At 43.0% G+C, this 19,484-nt stretch overlaps 2 protein-coding genes across 3 annotated transcripts; both read left to right on the plus strand.

Moving 5' to 3' along the window:
* Nucleotides 1–205: 205 nt before the first annotated feature.
* Nucleotides 206–8,963, plus strand: LOC125232576. Of its 2 annotated transcripts, none has more exons than XM_048138299.1 (10): nucleotides 206–517; nucleotides 1,086–1,187; nucleotides 2,075–2,246; nucleotides 3,825–4,344; nucleotides 5,206–5,421; nucleotides 6,145–6,363; nucleotides 7,010–7,171; nucleotides 7,536–7,689; nucleotides 8,168–8,270; nucleotides 8,724–8,963. In XM_048138299.1, exons 2-10 carry the CDS (start codon nucleotides 1,091–1,093, stop codon nucleotides 8,947–8,949), a joined length of 1,869 nt encoding a protein of 622 aa, XP_047994256.1. In that variant the 5' UTR covers nucleotides 206–517; nucleotides 1,086–1,090; the 3' UTR covers nucleotides 8,950–8,963. The 2 variants fall into 2 exon arrangements, with proteins under 2 accessions (XP_047994256.1, XP_047994255.1); XM_048138298.1 differs by lacking the exon at nucleotides 206–517 and adding an exon at nucleotides 553–685.
* A 919-nt stretch (nucleotides 8,964–9,882) lies between these two features.
* LOC125232937 (putative phospholipase B-like 2) lies at nucleotides 9,883–18,459 on the plus strand. Its single transcript, XM_048138785.1, has 13 exons — nucleotides 9,883–10,003; nucleotides 10,454–10,582; nucleotides 11,294–11,408; nucleotides 12,083–12,177; nucleotides 12,979–13,155; nucleotides 13,674–13,794; nucleotides 14,019–14,123; nucleotides 14,267–14,373; nucleotides 14,902–15,018; nucleotides 16,552–16,765; nucleotides 17,037–17,184; nucleotides 17,288–17,432; nucleotides 18,244–18,459. Exons 1-13 carry the CDS (start codon nucleotides 9,921–9,923, stop codon nucleotides 18,338–18,340), a joined length of 1,653 nt encoding a protein of 550 aa, XP_047994742.1. The 5' UTR covers nucleotides 9,883–9,920; the 3' UTR covers nucleotides 18,341–18,459.
* The last annotated feature ends 1,025 nt before the right edge of the window (nucleotides 18,460–19,484 follow it).

Consider the following 19,484-nt stretch of genomic DNA (forward strand, 5'->3'; position numbering starts at 1 on the left):
GTAAAAATTTTAAAATATTGAGTAATTCGTGTCCACTTTTTTTTAAACCAGAAACGTCTTGCTTCGAGCCTGAAAAATACATCTCGTGCACAGTCCTTCCATTCCAGTATACTCATACTTCATTTATATTTTGATAGGAATAAAACTTGGATAAAATATTTTAAAACTAGAAAATCCTAAAAATATTCAGTTCTATAAACATTCAGGAGTAATACTTGTATCAAATAGCCGAAAATCCATGAGAAATCTTTGTTTATTTTACTGCTCACTTTTCTTCTTTCACTATTTCCAGTGATCTGTCAAAAACAGCTGACATTCTCGGCATATTCTTGGGGATTCAAATTTATGATTATGAACGAAGAAAAGTGATCAAATTTTCATTAAACTAAAATAATTTCAAAACTATTATTACGTATAATAAATTACTGTAGTAGTTAGCTGTTATATTCTCATAGTATTATTAAAGTATTGGCTCAAAAATATTGGAATATATAATTTAAGTGGCATTGTTTAAAAGGTTAGTACCTAAGGCTCAAAGCAAAAGTTTTTTCATTCGTAAGGATCCCATGCTATTGACCTTCTCCCAAACCCGGAGATATTTGAAGTCAAAAAAACATTGTTGCGGTTAGAATTTCGAAGAAGAGTGGTTCTTTTAAAAATGGTTATAAAAGCCCAATGAGACACAGTGAGTTAATGATAAATCTAAAATTATATAAAAATGTTAATTAGTTATTATCTTAATTACTTTTAATTAATTAACAACTGTAAATGTAACACACGGTGGGCTGCAAGATACAGGCCTACCCTAGTTTGCAGTCCACCAGATAATGCCTGCGTGTAAAACTTTGTGTTTTTATTTAATTAATAAATTTACTTTTACATATTGATTATAAGTAAAAAAATGTAATAGATAAGTTACATATTCAAATGTAATAAGGTAAAGTTGGCACATGAATAAACAATAGATGGCTCCGCAGCGATACACATCTACACTGGACATTTGCATTGCAAACACATTGCCTCATGACATGCCTTGCTCTTTTAGGCCTAGCTATTGAAGTGCACTTTAATTTTCCCTGTTTCAGATACAATGTCCCTGACCCTGCTGAAGCATGCGTGGCGAAATGTCGTGAAGAGCAACCAGCTCAGCCTCACATCCGTCCACTCCAGGACACTCTCGTCCAGCAGTGAGTTTGTTTCCTAATTAAAAAGTTGATCCTAAAATATAGGAACTCTGTAGGAACGCAAGCCATAAATTTCTATAATTGGTTGTATTGTTGAACAATTATTTATTCTTCTTGTGATTAACTTATCGTCACTACTTTTAAAAAATCTCGTATCTCACGCTGTTCCTCAAAGTTAAAACGCACTAAGTCTATATGCATTCCATACATACTTACTACAATTTTCTTTTCATTGACAGACGAATATACAAGTTTTTTTAAAAGTAGTGACATTATGTTGATCTAGTTTGTTATTATTTATATTTAAATTATTTTTTGATGAAACACATTAATTAATTAATAAGAAAAAGGAGCAATGGTGCAAAACAAAATTTCTATGATCATCATTTTCTGTATAATTAAACTCTATTGACAGCTATTAAAGTTCAAATCAAATGTTAACATTATTGATTTTATTGCAAGAGAGTAAGGGTTAAGTGTCACATTACACTATGAGCTACGAGTCTGGGTTTCCTTTTGGAACTTGTATAATCAACTACAATGTTTAGATAAACAATGTTTGGTTTGGCCTAGTCGGTACGGTAGTGACCCTGCCTGCTACGCCTCGGTCCCGGGTTCGAATCCCGGTAAGGGCATTTATTTCTGTGATGAGCACAGATATTTATTCCTGAGTCATGTCATGGATGTTTTCTATGTATATAAGTATTTGTATATTATATATTGTTGTTTGAGTACCCATAAAGCCTGCTTGAGCTTACTGTGGGACTCAAACAATCTGTGTAAGAATGTCCTATAATATTTATTTAAAAAAAAATTGAAATAGTTGTTTTGTTTGATTGGCTATTTTAGTAGCTGATTTAAATTGCCTATTAATCAATGTTTATCCCCAGTCTCAGATATAACAAAGTCGTCAACGACGAGCAATGACCAGCTGACGACGCGGCTGCAGGCGGCCGTGACGGCGGGCGCCGTGCTCGCCGCCGTGCAGAGCTCGCCCTCCGCCACCGCGCAGCACATGCTGCAGGCGCTGCGCTGCCTGTTCCTGCTGCACCGCGCCGGCAAGTGAGTACAGCTGCAGCCTGCTGCAGCCCCCCCATCTCCGCCACCGCGCAGCACATGCTGCAGGCGCTGCGCTGCCTGTTCCTGCTGCACCGCGCCGGCAAGTGAGTACAGCTGCAGCCTGCTGCAGCCCCCCCATCTCCGCCACCGCGCAGCACATGCTGCAGGCGCTGCGCTGCCTGTTCCTGCTGCACCGCGCCGGCAAGTGAGTACAGCTGCAGCCTGCTGCAGCCCCCCCATCTCCGCCACCGCGCAGCACATGCTGCAGGCGCTGCGCTGCCTGTTCCTGCTGCACCGCGCCGGCAAGTGAGTACAGCTGCAGCCTGCTGCAGCCCCCCCATCTCCGCCACCGCGCAGCACATGCTGCAGGCGCTGCGCTGCCTGTTCCTGCTGCACCGCGCCGGCAAGTGAGTACAGCTGCAGCCTGCTGCAGCCCCCCCATCTCCGCCACCGCGCAGCACATGCTGCAGGCGCTGCGCTGCCTGTTCCTGCTGCACCGCGCCGGCAAGTGAGTACAGCTGCAGCCTGCTGCAGCCCCCCCATCTCCGCCACCGCGCAGCACATGCTGCAGGCGCTGCGCTGCCTGTTCCTGCTGCACCGCGCCGGCAAGTGAGTACAGCTGCAGCCTGCTGCAGCCCCCCCATCTCCGCCACCGCGCAGCACATGCTGCAGGCGCTGCGCTGCCTGTTCCTGCTGCACCGCGCCGGCAAGTGAGTACAGCTGCAGCCCCCCCATCTCCGCCACCGCGCAGCACATGCTGCAGGCGCTGCGCTGCCTGTTCCTGCTGCACCGCGCCGGCAAGTGAGTACAGCTGCAGCCTGCTGCAGCCCCCCCATCTCCGCCACCGCGCAGCACATGCTGCAGGCGCTGCGCTGCCTGTTCCTGCTGCACCGCGCCGGCAAGTGAGTACAGCTGTTTTAAACTACGCCTACTTACGGTGACACACAATCGAAAAAGGTCGTCGAGCCATAAGTACGCGTACAGTATGCTTGTACGTCTGTCACCCACTTTAGTGTACTAGGCCCGCTGGTTAATAGGCCCATGAGGTTGACAGATGTCGCCAGTATAAGGTTTTCTTTCTGTTTGTCGGAACTGCGCTCCAACACTTCTGCTGTCTGTTTTTTTATGGGACCCATAAATAGATATTTTGTTTCTCAGAAACTATTAGAGGTCCCGTCTTCTACCTCCTCTTTATTTCGTCTCCGCCTTATTTCGAAAAAATGTACTCCTCCACATTTATTATTCCTTATACATGAAATTCTCTATCGGATAGCATTAAAAAAAAAATTCTGAAAAAAGTGCGAATGTCCTCTTTTCGAGCCATCCAGCCCACCGTGTCTGCTCGTTTGCCTCCTATCCCATAAACAAAAACTAAATAATGTTTGAGCACAGCAGATATTTTTACCATATGCACCTCACAGAGTCGATATCAATCTCGCTTGCTAGCTTGAAGGTAACACGTATTACATGCATATTACAAAAAATAATCTATTCAAATTAGGTACCTTACTAGTAGCCATCGTAACAGTATTATTAAAATCTAAACTTACAATACTAAATGCAATATTTTGTTTTCCCTAGATTCGAGAAGGAGCCAGAAGAATTAATAAAAGACCCCGGCTTCAGCATGCTCTGCCAGAACTTCAAAAAGCACGCGCGCGCGCTCGAGCTCAACGAGGCCATTGAAGCCACCAAAGTCCTCTCCTACCTCAAAGTCCCCGTCGACTCGCTCATAGTACAAACCATGCTTCAACTCATTAGGTGCAACATAAACAATTTAAATCTTAGACAGATTATGTTCTTAGACTTTTTACTTAATCAATATGATACGAAGAATCATTTAGTTGATGCGTTGAAACTAGCGCTTCCCTTAGCTTTCCAAGTGCATCTGCCTCTTGAGATGGACAATGAAGATTTGCCGTTGCTGAGGGATATGCTGTACTACTGCTGCGCGCACGAGTTGCCGGACCGCTGCATCAACAATGTGGTGACGGGCTTGTTGCTGCACGATCAGAGCATAGACGCGCACGCGGCCAAGTCCATTATATGGTCCCTTTGCGATGTCAACTGCACTGAAGAATTGTTCCCGACTAGAGTTCAGGTGCGTACCTATACATCAAAGACATATGTAACTCCGTATAGACGGATAAAGTCTAAGAAAAAAACTTACCTCAAAGCCCTAGAGAAAAAGGTGCGGTGGCCTAGATGGCGTTACACCTTTGGGAAACGCTAGGCTACATGGCGCTAATATTACATATATACAGTCAAGTGCAAAAAATACGTATCGATTTTATCCGCTCAAAAATATGTACCGAGACCTTATTCCGCCGACATAAAGTGCTATGGGACATATTTTTGATAAGTTGTACGCACCCATATTTTTACACTTGACTGTACAACATACATACAATCACGCCTGTATCCCATAAAGGGGTAGGCAGAACACATGAAACTACTGAAGCTTCAGGGCCACTCTTGGCAAATAAGGGGTTAAAAGAAAACGAAACTAATATTAGTATTTGACATTTTAACACATATCAAGCTAACAATATGGGCCAAATTGTCAAAACTGAGGTTCAAAAGTTTTAAGCTTGTGTCGAGAGATGGCAGTCTATGCACTGTGATTACACATTTTACTTTGACAGTAACTCTCTATAATACTCGATCCTCTTTGGTATACATACATGTTATTTTTTATCGCCATAAGATACTACCTATGGTACCTTTCTAGGCGACCTAAGATTAGGGTGCTAATATTTTTTCAGACTAGCCTGTCCCTACACTTATGACCCTTAAAGTATCTTGGTCGGCCATAGCTCTTTAAAGGCCATAGGTGTCAGAAATTGCGTTAAATTTTACTCAATAAGTATCTTCATATAAAGTTAAAACTCAATGTGACGACTAAATGTATCGATGACGCCTTATAATTAATTTGCAAAAATGTAAAACACGTACATTTCAGCTCCTCCACATCTGTTTCGACATCCTAAGTCAGTCCCTGAACCGGTTATCGTACGACGAGGTGCTCCGCACGGCCGCGCGCCTCAAGGGCCGGATCCTGGAGAAGCACCCGGAGTACTACCACGAGCATCTCATGGACGCCATCGCCAACTATGTGGTCGACAAGCGCATTCCGTTCGAGAAGGGGCTGCTGGTAGCCAGAGTACTGTCTAGACTGGTAAGTTATTGTAATACTAGAGAAACATCTAGAATATTACCACGAGCACCTCATGGACGCCATCGCCAACTATGTGGTCGACAAACGCATTCCGTTCGAGAAGGGGCTGCTGGTAGCCAGAGTACTGTCTAGACTGGTAAGTTATTGTAATACTAGAGAAACATCTAGAATATTATCACGAGCACCTCATGGACGCCATCGCCAACTATGTGGTCGACAAACGCATTCCGTTCGAGAAGGGGCTGCTGGTAGCCAGAGTACTGTCTAGACTGGTAAGTTATTGTAATACTAGAGAAGCATCTAGAATATTACCACGAACACCTCATGAACGCCATCGCCAACTATGTGGTCGACAAACGCATTCCGTTCGAGAAGGGGCTGCTGGTAGCCAGAGTACTGTCTAGACTGGTAAGTTGATTGTACTCGTAATACCAGAGAAACATCTAGAATATTACCATGAACACCTGATAGATCATAGAGAACTATGTCGTGGACAAACGCGAAGAAGAAAGATATTAGAAACATCCAGGATATTAGGAGACAACACCAGCATCAGTCGTTCACACTGAAATTACCAGCATATTTTTTTAAAATACTCTCTCCATGCAATTTTAAAGTTATTTTTTTTATTCCTATGTGTATTTCAATCCCTTATTTTTTTTTTCTAAACCTATAAATTTTGAAAATTTCCAATCCTGTAACATATTTTTTCTTCCATTTTAGGCCCACAGCCACCTAGGCCTGGTAGAATACCTCTGCCAGGAAGTCGTCGCGAATCCCAAGACTCTCGAGAACGCGCGCACCAACATCCTGTTCGGATTCATCAACTGTCTCTCCAACAACAACCACATGCCCGACAAGGAGCAGTGGGAGGAGATCCGGCGACAGATCTCCGGCAACCCCATACTGGACGCCAAGCACGCCGCTCTGCCCTGGGTCAAGGTACAACGTGTTTTAACACCAGCTGTCAAACAACAATTATGTGACATTATCAGTTCTTAAGATAATCCACACTTTTCCATACTTATAACATTATAAATGGGAAAGTGTGTGTGTCTGTTTGCTTGTCCGTCTTTCATGGCAAAACGGAGCGACGTATTGACGTGATTTTTTAAGTGGACATAGTTGAAGGGATGGAGAGTGACAAAGGCTACTTTTTGTCTCTTTCTAACCCCCCACTTCCATAGAATGGGTGGAGAAAGTTTGTGTGGAGCATTTCGCAATTTTCGAATTTAACGCGAGCGAAGCCGCGGGCAAAAGCTAGTCTGTAATGGCGGTGCATCTCGGATTCCCGGGTTCTTCACAGTGTGCCTGAACTGTGAACCCGGTTTGACAGTGTGCCTAAAAATTCTTCACTGGTTTAGGTGAGACAGGGTCGCCATGTAATACATCAGGAACTGAAGGTTTGAGAGTGGGCAAAGTAGAGTTGAGTAATAATCATGCTTTATTTTATTTATATATCTATTTATACATATCGCTGATACAAACAATATGCATGTATGTTGCAGTAAACCAAAGTGTTAAACAATGAAAGTTGTTAATTGCCACATTACAAATCATCGATATCTTGATTATTGTTATTTTGAAGGTGTGCCTGGAGCTGGCGTCGCTGGGCCACTACGACGACCGGCTGCTGAAGCGCGTGTTCTCGCGCGAGTTCCTAGACGAGTTCCTGAGCCGCCCCGACTGCACGCTCGACTACCTGCAGCTGCTCACCTTACACGAGGCGGTGCGCGCCTTCCACAGCGAGGTAAGCCACATACTGATCCGTACTTGAATAGTCTATAGAAGGTGCCTACAATACCACTAGTATAAGATGGTCTTTACCACACATAAGATATTATCGTGCGCCTCTCATAACTTTTTCATGTCTTTTTGCCGTCTCATTGGTCACTAGCTATAACAGATCTAGAGTCCAACTTAGGATCCTCTGAAACCTGGCCCTCTTACGATTCTAGCCACATGTACTCCACGGTACAATTTTTCGTAAATACGTGTTCAAAAATTTCTTTAGAAGATTCCTATCATTAAGAGCTTTAAACAAATGCTTCTAAGTGTCAAGAGGTTATGGTGCCTAAGTGACACAGGAAATAATAAGATAATTTTGTCTCCAGGAGTACCAGGTGCCGGAGTACATTCTAGAAAAGGCAAAGAGCCTGTACCCCACGCACGCGCTCACGGAGCAACTTCAGAAGAACCTGGCGCAGGCGGTGGGCGCGGCCGACGTCGTGGCTAGGAACGTGCTGCTGCCCTGCGGCATCGTAGCAGGTAACCGGAAAACTTTTCAAGGTTTTTTAGGGTCTTTACATATATCGGGACTTTCGATAGCGATTCGAGAGTGAAAATAATGGAATAATAAAAGAAAAAACCGCACAGCCGAAACCGCTAGTCCTAGAGATTCCAAATTTGGCACGTAGGTTCCTTATAAGGTGACGAGGAGCACTAAGAAAGGAATTTTTCAAAATTCACCTCCTAAGTAGAAACCGGGGGGAAAATCTAGTAATGGAATAAAAAAACTTCATCAAAAATTGCATTTTTTTCGCACCATGCTTCTTCAAAGGCTGTTAGCACCATCAGTCTTCGCTATTTTTTTAATCGAGGGCAGGACTTCTAAGATCGGTAGCAGCACGAGGTCTGGTAGCTGCCCTCACTTACAAAAAGAAAACACACCCTGTATACCTTGCTTTACATCAGCTAACTGACGAGACTCAAGGATAGGTATGTACTAAGTATTATGTTATTGCAGATGTGCTGATGTGTTTGAAAAACGGCTACCCCGTGTCGCTGCCGGTCACCGACGGCCACAAGGTGCCCGTCGAGACACTCAACTTGCCGGAGGGAAGCCTGCCGTAAGTATAGAGAAATGCATAATCAACACAACAGACATGTCTAAATCACAGAACCGCTACATTCTGTGGCAGCTTTCGTTACGCAGCCACATAGTGCTGGAATAATCTTCCGCCACCGATCCGATAGAACAGAATTGTATAATACGCTTACTAAGCTGTCCAGCTTACTCAATTTATTAGTTTATTTAAATCAAAAGGCATGTCGTGCATTACGTTAAATATCATGTTGAACTTTTTAAATGTATTTCAAATGTATTCAGGGTCTTGATAATCAATGTGATCACCAAGAACCCCCCCTGGTGGGCACTCATGAACTTTGTTGAGATGTCGGGAGAATCCGCTGGGCATGGTTCTCGTTATACAAGCGGACGGATATAAATTACGACCGGTCCCTGACGTTGTGCGTCATTTTTTGTCTGGTACCTAGTGTATATTTTTTCTTTATTCTTCCAGCGTGTGCATCCTAAACTTCAACCAAGGCTGTTTCTCGATGAACAGCAACCGCCTGCGCGGCACGTTCCGGCTCATTCTGGAGATCCTCGAGAAGCAGGGCTACGCGGCGGTCGCCATCAACACTCGCGCCTGGCTGGCCGCGCCGGCGCACGAGCGCGCGCCGTACCTGCTGCGTGAAGTCGGCTACAAGTGCGCAGAGTGCGGCCTCAAGCTCGCCACCACCTGATAATAAATGTTGTTTTTGTACATGCTGTATTATTTCCTAACAAACGACCCACCCCGACTTCGCACGGGGAATGAATCATAAAATTAGTATAGTAAGTTTTCCTTGAAAGATAGACATATGGTATGTCATCGCGAACTTGTTTTACAAGGGGGCAAAGTTGTTGTTTAACCGCACGTGCCAACCCGAGCAAGCGAAAGATTCGAATATTCAACCGCGAGCGTAGCGAGTGGTTCAGAATGTGGAATCTTGAGCGTTACGAGGGTTTAAAGGCACTTAGGTTTACTTACAGCCAGGTTGGGAATCAAGATCAAGTTAAGATTTGTATGAAATTACTTTTCACTCTTTTTTGAAGTATCATAAACTACAACTTAAGTAGTCACTCTTTTTTTGAAGTATCAATAGAGCCAACTGAAGAGAGCAGTTAGTGTGGTGAATTATTTCCACGTTAGGCGAAAACTCTTCTCAGTCCTCTCGTTCCGCCTCGATTTACCTAGGATTAGGTATTATGTAAGAATTCTTTTCAATTCTTTCAGGATTCAATAAACACCCTCGCCGTAAATATATCATTTTAATCCCTTGTGACACAATCTACTAAAGATTTTGGTCAAAGAATAAAGTAGGTACCAAATACTCCTTGGAGTAAAATTGATAGACTTAACTTTGTGTATGGTACCTATATACATTTGCAATGGCAGCACCATACTGACATTTGCTGACATTGAAGTCTCTTGAAAGACGTCAACTTTAAAAAGCTTGTTTACTATTTAAATTACTAAATTATATAAATTAATTTACCATATATTTATTATTTTTAAGTTTGATAATCATTTTTTTGCTAGGCCAGAAAATGTAGGTAGACATCGTTTTGGAATATGAGCATATATTTGCTGATATATTTAGTGTTGGTGTTTGTGAGTCTGGTGGGGGGCAGGTACGGGTTCATAACGCTAGAAGGAAAAGAAAAGCTGGTCATGACGCGGACGGATAACGTGCTCGAGATCCCGGATGACTACGTCGCCAGGGCGTCCTACAAAAACGAGATCTTTCAAAATGGGTATGGGCTTTTTAGTACCTTGAATACCTGCTAGGTACCTATAGTCACAGATGGCGATAGAGCATGTAGCCAAAATACGATCTGACGCTCTTTGGCGAACGATACGCAACCGCCCGCGTCGCACCAATACGGAAGAGCGAGAGAAAGAGTAACATGTTTAAAACTAGAGTGGTATAAGTTTGACCGTCATTTAATAGGTATGTACATGTGTGTCTGTCCGTGACATCAGACACAGAACCTGTTTAAATACATATGACATATGTGACTTTATTAGAATACATGTTGTATCGATGACTTACTGCACGTATTTACTTTATTCGAAATGACAATGTTGCAGGTGTTTTGACTAGTCGGTTCAGGGGGTTTCCAAAATTATTGGGTAAAAAAATTCTATACCATATTTACGCCAATAATAACCTCATAAGACCCACCATTAAGTGTGTTCAACAGCTGGGCGTATCTGGAAGTGAACACGCAGGCCAAGTACGCAGACTCGCAACAAGCGTACGCCGCCGGCTACCTAGAGGGCTATCTGTCGCACGATCTCATCTGGATGCACTGGTGCAACATACTGCAAGGGTATGTTATACTAGTACTTCATAAGGCCCAGCATGTCACCCCCAGTTTGTTCACCAGCTGGGCTTATCTGGAAATTAGCACACAGCCTAGGGCAAGTATGCAAACTCGCAGCAAGCTAGAAGGCCTAGCGCAAGCGCGGATCCAGCTTCGTGCCCTGGGGGGGGTCACGTGGTATAGGCCCAGGCCTCAGGGGGGGGTGTCACGTGGTCTATTTGTATGGCCAACCTAGGCTCCAGGGGGGGGTCATGACCCCCATGACCCCCCCCCTGGATCCGCGCATGGCCTAGCACGACCTCATCTGGATGCCTCACTGTTGCAACATATTGCAAAGGCACGTTTATACTGTAAACCTCATAGGGCCCCCCATATCACCCAGATTGTTCATAGGAGTCTGCGGAGTTCCGAGCGCAGTGGCACGATCGTGCCGCGGCCGCGTTTAAAGTGACGGAACCTTAATTTCGTAACCCAACTTAGATTTCGGCATATGTAATGACACAGCACGGAGTCTAACTACTCGTAATGTACACCGTATGGCATACCGATATTGGAAAAAGCTTAGGCAGCCCCGAAATATCTGATGGCGACAACAAAACGTAATTAACTTACTATAAATGTCATAATTACTATAAACGTACAGTACTCGTATTATAAAATGTAGGTACATTTTTCTTCGATGTATTTTGTGGCTTAGATAATATCCATTTTTCCCAGGTTCTGCAAGAACAGGTTAGACATATGCCAAATGGTGGACGATTTCGTGGACGCCAACGAAGAATACATGCTCACGGAGGCATTGGACAACCCGGAGGAACCCTACTGGTATCAGGTAACAACCGCTCGACAGGATAGGCATAGAATGATCCAAGACTGGGCGTATAGGCAGTAGGAAACTCAATCAGTCACCAATGTTATGACGCCTTACGATGTAACGTAAAGCTGTCTCGTAGGTACCTCTTGACGAATTGACTCCAATATGCAAGAGTGACACTAGGGGAGTAAAACTTATTTTTTATAATTTTTGACATGTTTCCCATAATTTAATTAATGCTTTATTGTTAATGTGCGTTATTTGATGTTTATTTTAATCTCTAAATTGTATAGGTCCTTAGTTATTTTGTCACCCGTTGTATGAGCCATGTTGCTTGATTCAAATAAATAAATGAAATGAAATGAAAACGAAATATCGTTTATTTAGATTAGATAAATGATAATCAGTTGTCGTTCCCTGGTTCTACCCTTGAATACCACGACAGATACGGATAAGTACAGAAATGTATTTGACGGTGGCAAATAAGCATATGGCTTAGATGATGGTAAGCAGTCACATATAGCCTATGGATGATTACAACACCGCAGGTTTAACAATTAACATGCGTGTTGCCTATACCGACCATTTAAACACTCTAATTTTTATTTCATGTTCATCAATATTCTACATAGTATAAATATTTATCGGTTCGATATAGTGAAACCCGTAGAATAAACTCGTCGGTGTGACAGGTGCAGCTGCTCTACAACCAGCTGGAGGGCATCGCGTGGGGGTACCGCAACGCCACCACCGACCCCATCCAGCTGCTCACCTTCCGGGACATCTTGTAAGATCGGACATGGTGAAACATGTGTTTTCATATTTTAGAATTTAGCCGTTGGATATTTTTCTAATAAGTCCTTTGGTTTTTCAGCAAAATTATAGCAATGAAAGTTGCGATTATTAAATTGAGCCATTTCAGGTCCTAGCTAAGTTTATTGTTGAATACATTATAATGGCATGGGCAGATACCATAGCAAAAGACATGAGAGCCTGCGACGTTTCAGTAGACGACACGTCCGATCGTGCTAAGTGGAAGGAAAGAACGAAAAGCAGACCCCAAAATCAGATGGGAATAATAATGCTGAGGAGAGAAAGAGAGAGAGAGAGATAATCGTGGCTCACATCGTTACAGCGTTTTCACATTATCCGATCCGAAATCGGATGAAGGATGGATATTAAAGGCAAACTTCAACGATGGCGCCTCTTTAATATATCTAGGTAGGATGTGGGTCCTACATCCGATATCGATCCTACCGACTGCGCCAATGTTAGATGAATAAAAGATCGAGATCCATAGCAGACTCATTTATTTCAAACTAGCTTTTGCCCGCGGCTTCGCTCGCGTTAGAAAGGGACAAAAAGTAGCCTATGTCACTCTCCGTCTCTTCAACTACCTCCACTTAAAAAATCACGTCAATTCGTTGCTCCGTTTTGCCGTAAAAGACGGACAAACAAACAGACACACACTTTCCTAGTTATAATATTAGTATGGATGTACAACTACCGACATACTTATGAGTCTTATGATTATATATTATTTTCCCTCTGTCTTCGCTTAAGATATATGTTTACATTGTTCTTGTAGCTGGCTGAACATGGTGGGCGACCTGGACGACTTGGCATTCTCGATGATCCTGCGCAGCAACCAAACTAAACGCGACATCGACCCGGACCCCACGGCGCGCTTTGACCGCTGCACGGGGCTCGTCAAACTGCTCCCAGACTTCTCCAATCTCTACACCTCACAAACTACCTGGAACAGGTATAATATATTCCTACAATCATTTGAGATGAGACCTTAAGCCCACGGCGTGGTTCGACCGCTGCTCGGCCCTCGTCAAACTGTTGCTGAACCTGTCCAATCTGTACACCTCAGAAGCTACCTCGGCCAATCGAAACGCAGTCTGGCTCTGTCGTCTGTCGCGCGAGATACGAGAAAGCAATAGAAAAAGCTAGGCTACGCTATGATAACGATATTATAGTAAGCGTTGTGCATTTGGCTACGTCGACAGGTAAGATATGCTCCTCCAACCATTTGGCATAGGACCCCACAACCCTATGGCGCTCTTTTTCCGCTGTTCGGGCCTCCTCGTATCTTGTATCTTGAAATGAAACGAGATAGAACGTAGATCTCCGACCCCAGTTCGCCTTTGTAAATTGTACCCTAATATCTATACTGTATTGTTATGTCTTAACTTGTCTTATGTTATGTACGATAAAGTGTTTACATACATACATAAAAACGCAATAGTAATATTCTCATACGTTGTTTGGTTTCAGTTATAATTCGATGCTGCGGGTACAGAAGATGTACGTGCTCAACTTCCACGTCTTTAAATGCAGCAAGGAACGTATCCCAGGCTACAAGATGTCGTTCTCGTCCTATCCTGGCCTTGCCCTCGTAAGATTAATATTTTAATAAAAAACTACCCTATTTCAATAAAACACAGTTTTAAAGAAAGAAAAAGTCACATCAATCAATATTGCAGTCCGCATTCTTAGAATGCATCGATTCATCAGTTGTATATTAATCTTATCAAGGAAGAGTGGTTTCACGGTCAGCCCACATAGCTGGGTTGTTATTATGATAAGCTACATCCTTAAAGGAAACTCCTCGTGTTTCAGTCCTTAGACGACTTCTACATCATCTCGTCGGGCCTGGTGCCCGCGGAGACCACCATCGGGAACGGCCGGCGCGAGCTCTTCGAACTCATCCATCCGGTGGGAACGGTCAGTCTGTTTTTGATGTGCTTATACCTCTTATAGGGATGCAAAAAACCACCCCATTGTTGATCAGTATAGCCAATACCTCGAGGAAACTTAGACTTTGTATAAGTGAATCTAGAAGAAACAAAATTTTATGATGATTTTAGATCCTGGAATTTGTCCGCTGTATGGTGGCAAACCGTTTGGCGCGCGACGGACGAGAGTGGGTCAACATATTCAGCGTACGAAATAGTGGCACTTATAACAACCAGTGGTAGGTAACCTTCTCTTTCTTGTATATTTCATCCTGTAGATTACTTTGTCTTAGCACTTTGCACATAATATTGTGCTTCTTATGAGAAGCGCAATATTATGTGCTATTAGGTATGCCTAATAGGTAGTAGGTAATAGTAAAGGAAGCTTTATTTCAAGTCTCGATCGATGGTTCGGGCATGTAGAGAGGATGCATGAGAGGAGATTAGGTAACGAAGAAATTATATGATAAAGGAGTGGAAGGGTCAATTGCAAGTGGAAGACCGAAGACCTAGGCGAACTTTTCTTGATGATGATGACTTCATGACGATGAAGCTTGCACCTCCTAGTTGTAATTTAATTTTAAGGAATACTTGCTGAGCCCTAACAGGGTTCATGTGTGAACCTACCTTATTGTAACACCTGTTTTGTAGGTACCACATGATATGCAATAAATTATGAATTATTAAAAAAAAAATGAATTATTAAAAAAAAGCTACGAGTACCTAAGGGACATTGGTATATAAACAAGTGTTTATCGGGCCGACAGGTACATAGTGGACTACAACAAGTTCAAGCCGGCGGAGTTCGGGTGGCCGGGGCGGGTGAGCGCCGGCCTGCTGTGGGTGGTGGAACAACTGCCCGGGAACATCGAGGCGGCCGACCTGTAAGGCTACTAACTAGTATTTGTTCCGGCTCCAAGAGTATTTTGGTCTCGAGAATAAAACTAGGAACATACTACGCGGACGTCCGTCGTCGCGCGACCGCGGACGGGGATCTGGACAATGAATATACACTCTACACACACACACACCTAATTTACCTACAAAATAGTGACTTAAAGACTAAAGCTTTGTGTTTTCCAAGGTGTACCTGACGTATCCTACAAGATTAGGTATTTTTCTTGGGTGCGTATCGATCGATATAACTTTTTAGGGTTCCGTAGTCAACTAGGAACCCTTATAGTTTCGCCATGTCTGTCTGTCCGTCCGTCCGTCCGTCCGTCCGTCCGCGGATAATCTCAGTAACCGTTAGCACTAGAAAGCTGAAATTTGGTACCAATATGTATATCAATTACGCCAACAAAGTGCAAAAATAAAAAATGGAAAAAAATGTTTTATTAGGGTACCCCCCCTACATGTAAAGTGGGGGCTGATATTTTTTTTCATTTCAACCCCAACGTGTGATATATTGTTGGATAGGTATTTAAAAATGAATAAGGGTTTGCTAAAATCGTTTTTTGATAATATTAATATTTTCGGAAATAATCGCTCCTAAAGGAAAAAAAAGTGCGTCCCCCCCCCCTCTAACTTTTGAACCATATGTTCAAAAAATATGAAAAAAATCACAAAAGTAGAACTTTATAAAGACTTTCTAGGAAAATTGTTTTCAACTTCATAGGTTCAGTAGTTTTTGAGAAAAATACGAAAAACTACGGAACCCTACACTGAGCGTGGCCCGACACGCTCTTGGCCGGTTTTTTTGATATATTTTTAGTCGTTATAACGATCATTTGATATAATTATTGAATCATATAACAACAAATAATATACTAACAAATTGCATAATTCTTATTTAATATAACGATCATTTTTTCGAATAACATTTATTATAACATACTTTGAGTATAATGCTTATTTCCGATAATAAATAAATTGTATAACACAAATTCTTTCTAAAGCACAGTTAGAATAAAAAAAATATACAATAAATTAGATCCATCATTTACCAGAAAAGTAGATTAGGTTAGAATTTAACTGTGTGAACTCCTACACACAACGCGCTGCTACCAGAAAAATAGGTCAGGTTAGGTTAGAACTGTGACCCTAAAACATTATGTACTGCTATCAGAAAAGTAGGTTAGGTTAGGTTAGAACTTTACTGTGATCCCTTCAAAAAAGAATAAAATTAATTCTTGAAATGTTTTATGCTGTTTGCTAGTTATATTATACTAGTCCTATATCAATATATAGTTATACCATATAACGGTTATTATAAATAAATGTTATACGAAATAATGATTATACAAAATAAAAGTAGAGATTTTGTGGTTATACCAAATGTGTAATTATGTCAAATGAGCGATTATATTCTTTAAATATATGCCTTATGTTATTATATCAAATGTTACTATACCAAAAAAAGTAATACCAATCATTACACACCCATTTTTCTTCCCCAACTATAATATGTTCCGCAGAACGGCAACGCTGGTGGAGACGTCTTTCTTCGCGTCGTTCAACATGGCGCACTTCCGGCGGATGTTCGAGCTGGGCGGCGGGCTGGAGCGCGTGCGCCTGTACGGCGACTGGTTCAGCCCGACGGCGCACCCCCGGGCCAGGATGCTCAAGAAACTTCAGGTCAATAATCTTACCGAATGGCCCAAACAAAAGAACCCGGTCTCTGACCCTACGGTCAGTTTTCTCAGCCTCTGCGCCTACATTTCTTGCACATAACCATATTTGCTACGTGCATCACTGGTGGCGACATCATATTGTTGGCTTTTCAATGTTAAATATCATGGTGTACAATTTGTTCCATCGACTTCCGACAGCTTTAATTTTGACACTCCATACTATCTGTATTTGTGACAACTATTTAGCGCCACTGCTTCTGTATGTTCCTTACATCCTGCGGAGGTGAAAACGAAACGATTCAACTTAGATATAGGTACGTCTGTTACAGGCTGGCATCCACAACATGCGCGACATGTTTCGCGTGATGCGCTACAACGACTACAAGCACGACCCGCTCGCGCGCTGTCCGGAGTGCAAGCCGCCGTACAGCGCGTGCAACGCCGTCGCGGCCAGGAACGACCTCAACCCGGCCAACGGTAACACGAGCCATGCACTACCAGCAGACCAGCACGATCCGCGGGTACCTGTAGGTAGCTTTAAAAGATAACGCGAAGCCTAACTACCCTTTAATGTTGTCAGGCACATACCCGTTCGTAGCGCTGGGGCACCGCTGCCACGGCGCCATCGACACCAAGGTGACGAGCGCGCGGATCAGCCCCACCTACGAGTTCGTGGCCGTCTCAAGCCCGCCCTACGACGAGACGCGCGGCATTCCTCCCTTCACGTGAGTTTTGTACCACAAGGCCCGCAAGCGGGGCTCCTTCGACACAAGGTAATGAGCGAGCGGAAAGAATCCTCCTAAAAGTTCGTGGCTGTGTCCAGCCCGTCGTATAATGAGGCGCGGGGCATTCCTCCCTTCACGTGAGTTTTGTACCACAAGGCCCGCAAGCGGGGCTTCTTCGACACAAGGTAATGAGCGCGCGGAAACAATCCTCCTAAAAGTTCGTGGCTGTGTCTAGCTAGCCCGCCGTATAATGAGGCGCGGGGCATTCCACCCTTCACGTGACTTTCGTACCACAAGGTCCGCAAGCGGGACCCCATCGACATTAGATGACGAGGGCGCTACGCTCCTACTACGAGTTTATATTATTAAATTAAAACGGGACTTAATCGCGTAAAACTTACGTTTTATATTTAACCCGACGTTTCGGACATGACATTACGTCCGTGGTCACGGGTAGACTGGCTGGGAGTTGTATCAACATCTTCTAGCTGTACGAGTTTTTCGAACTACCCGCACTTGATTGTCATCAGTCACTTTTACGCTAGGGTTGCCACTCTGCCTACATACAACACTCACGACATCCGATGGTATGAGACGGGAAGTTTTCTCACGTTTACACTTGCTAATCACTGGATTCCACGAAGATGAAATCCCTTGCCCTTCATGAGTGAAGATCGTGTTAGTTTAAATCAATATACTACGAGTTTGTTTTCGTGCTGGTTCCTTTACGTTTAAATCAAATAATTGCATTCGATCATTAATTTTAATCGATATCTAGGTACTTATATAATCGAAGTACCTTTACTGTTAGGTGGAGCAAGTTCGACCTGGGCAAAAACGTGTCGCACATCGGGCACCCGGACCGGTGGATGTTCCAGCCGGTGCGGCATCGCTGGGAGTGGGGCTGACAGACGCTATACAAGCCCCAGATGGATTGTAAGAGTACCTACCGAGCACCTAGGTTTAGCGCAGTGGCACACCGTCCAAATAATTGCTAGAAGTATAAGGCTTCGCAAAAATATAGGTAAAAAAAACCGGCCAAGAGCGTGTCGGGCCACGCTCAGTGTAGGGTTCCGTAGTTTTCCGTATTTTTCTCAAAAACTACTGAACCTATCAAGTTCAAAACAATTTTCCTAGAAAGTCTTTATAAAGTTCTACTTTTGTGATTTTTTTCATATTTTTTGAACATATGGTTCAAAAGTTAGAGGGGGGGGGACGCACTTTTTTTTCCTTTAGGAGCGATTATTTCCGAAAATATTAATATTATCAAAAAACGATCTTAGTAAACCCTTATTCATTTTTAAATACCTATCCAACAATATATCACACGTTGGGGTTCGAATGAAAAAAAAAAATCAGCCCCCACTTTACATGTATGGGGGGTACCCTAATAAAACATTTTTTCCCATTTTTTATTTTTGCACTTTGTCGGCGTGATTGATATACATATTGGTACCAAATTTCAGCTTTCTAGTGCTAACGGTTACGGAGATTATCCGCGGACGGACGGACGGACGGACGGACGGACGGACGGACGGACGGACGGACAGACAGACATGGCGAAACTATAAGGGTTCCTAGTTGACTACGGAACCCTAAAAATACTTACATTGTTTCTTCAAATTTGGTACTCATCTGATTTTTTTAATTTGGGTCATATCGGCTCGACATGAAATAGCGAGCGTAGCGTTTCTAGAGCATCGAATAAAACAATCTGTTAGACATTTTAGCATTTGGTGCACGCGGCCACCGTAGTGACTAAGTAGTGGTTAAAATCCGCCGCAAGCGCCCGCGTATCGTATCGTTCTGTATGGTACTGTACCTACCTGTAAAACATCTGCTTTTGATCTCTTCACTTTCTTAATAATATGTTTTAGACTAAATAAATAAACAAAGGTAACCTAACAGGAACATTGAAGGCAAATATTATGTTCGAAAATGTTGTTTTAGATTGTTACATAATAATATGTATCTAATTAAGTTAAAATCAAGTCATATTTTATTATAACCCAATGTGCATTAGAATGTAAATAAGACTATAATGAAATAAAA

This window comes from Leguminivora glycinivorella, chromosome 13, assembly GCF_023078275.1.
Source record: "Leguminivora glycinivorella isolate SPB_JAAS2020 chromosome 13, LegGlyc_1.1, whole genome shotgun sequence".
NCBI lineage: Eukaryota > Metazoa > Arthropoda > Insecta > Lepidoptera > Tortricidae > Leguminivora > Leguminivora glycinivorella.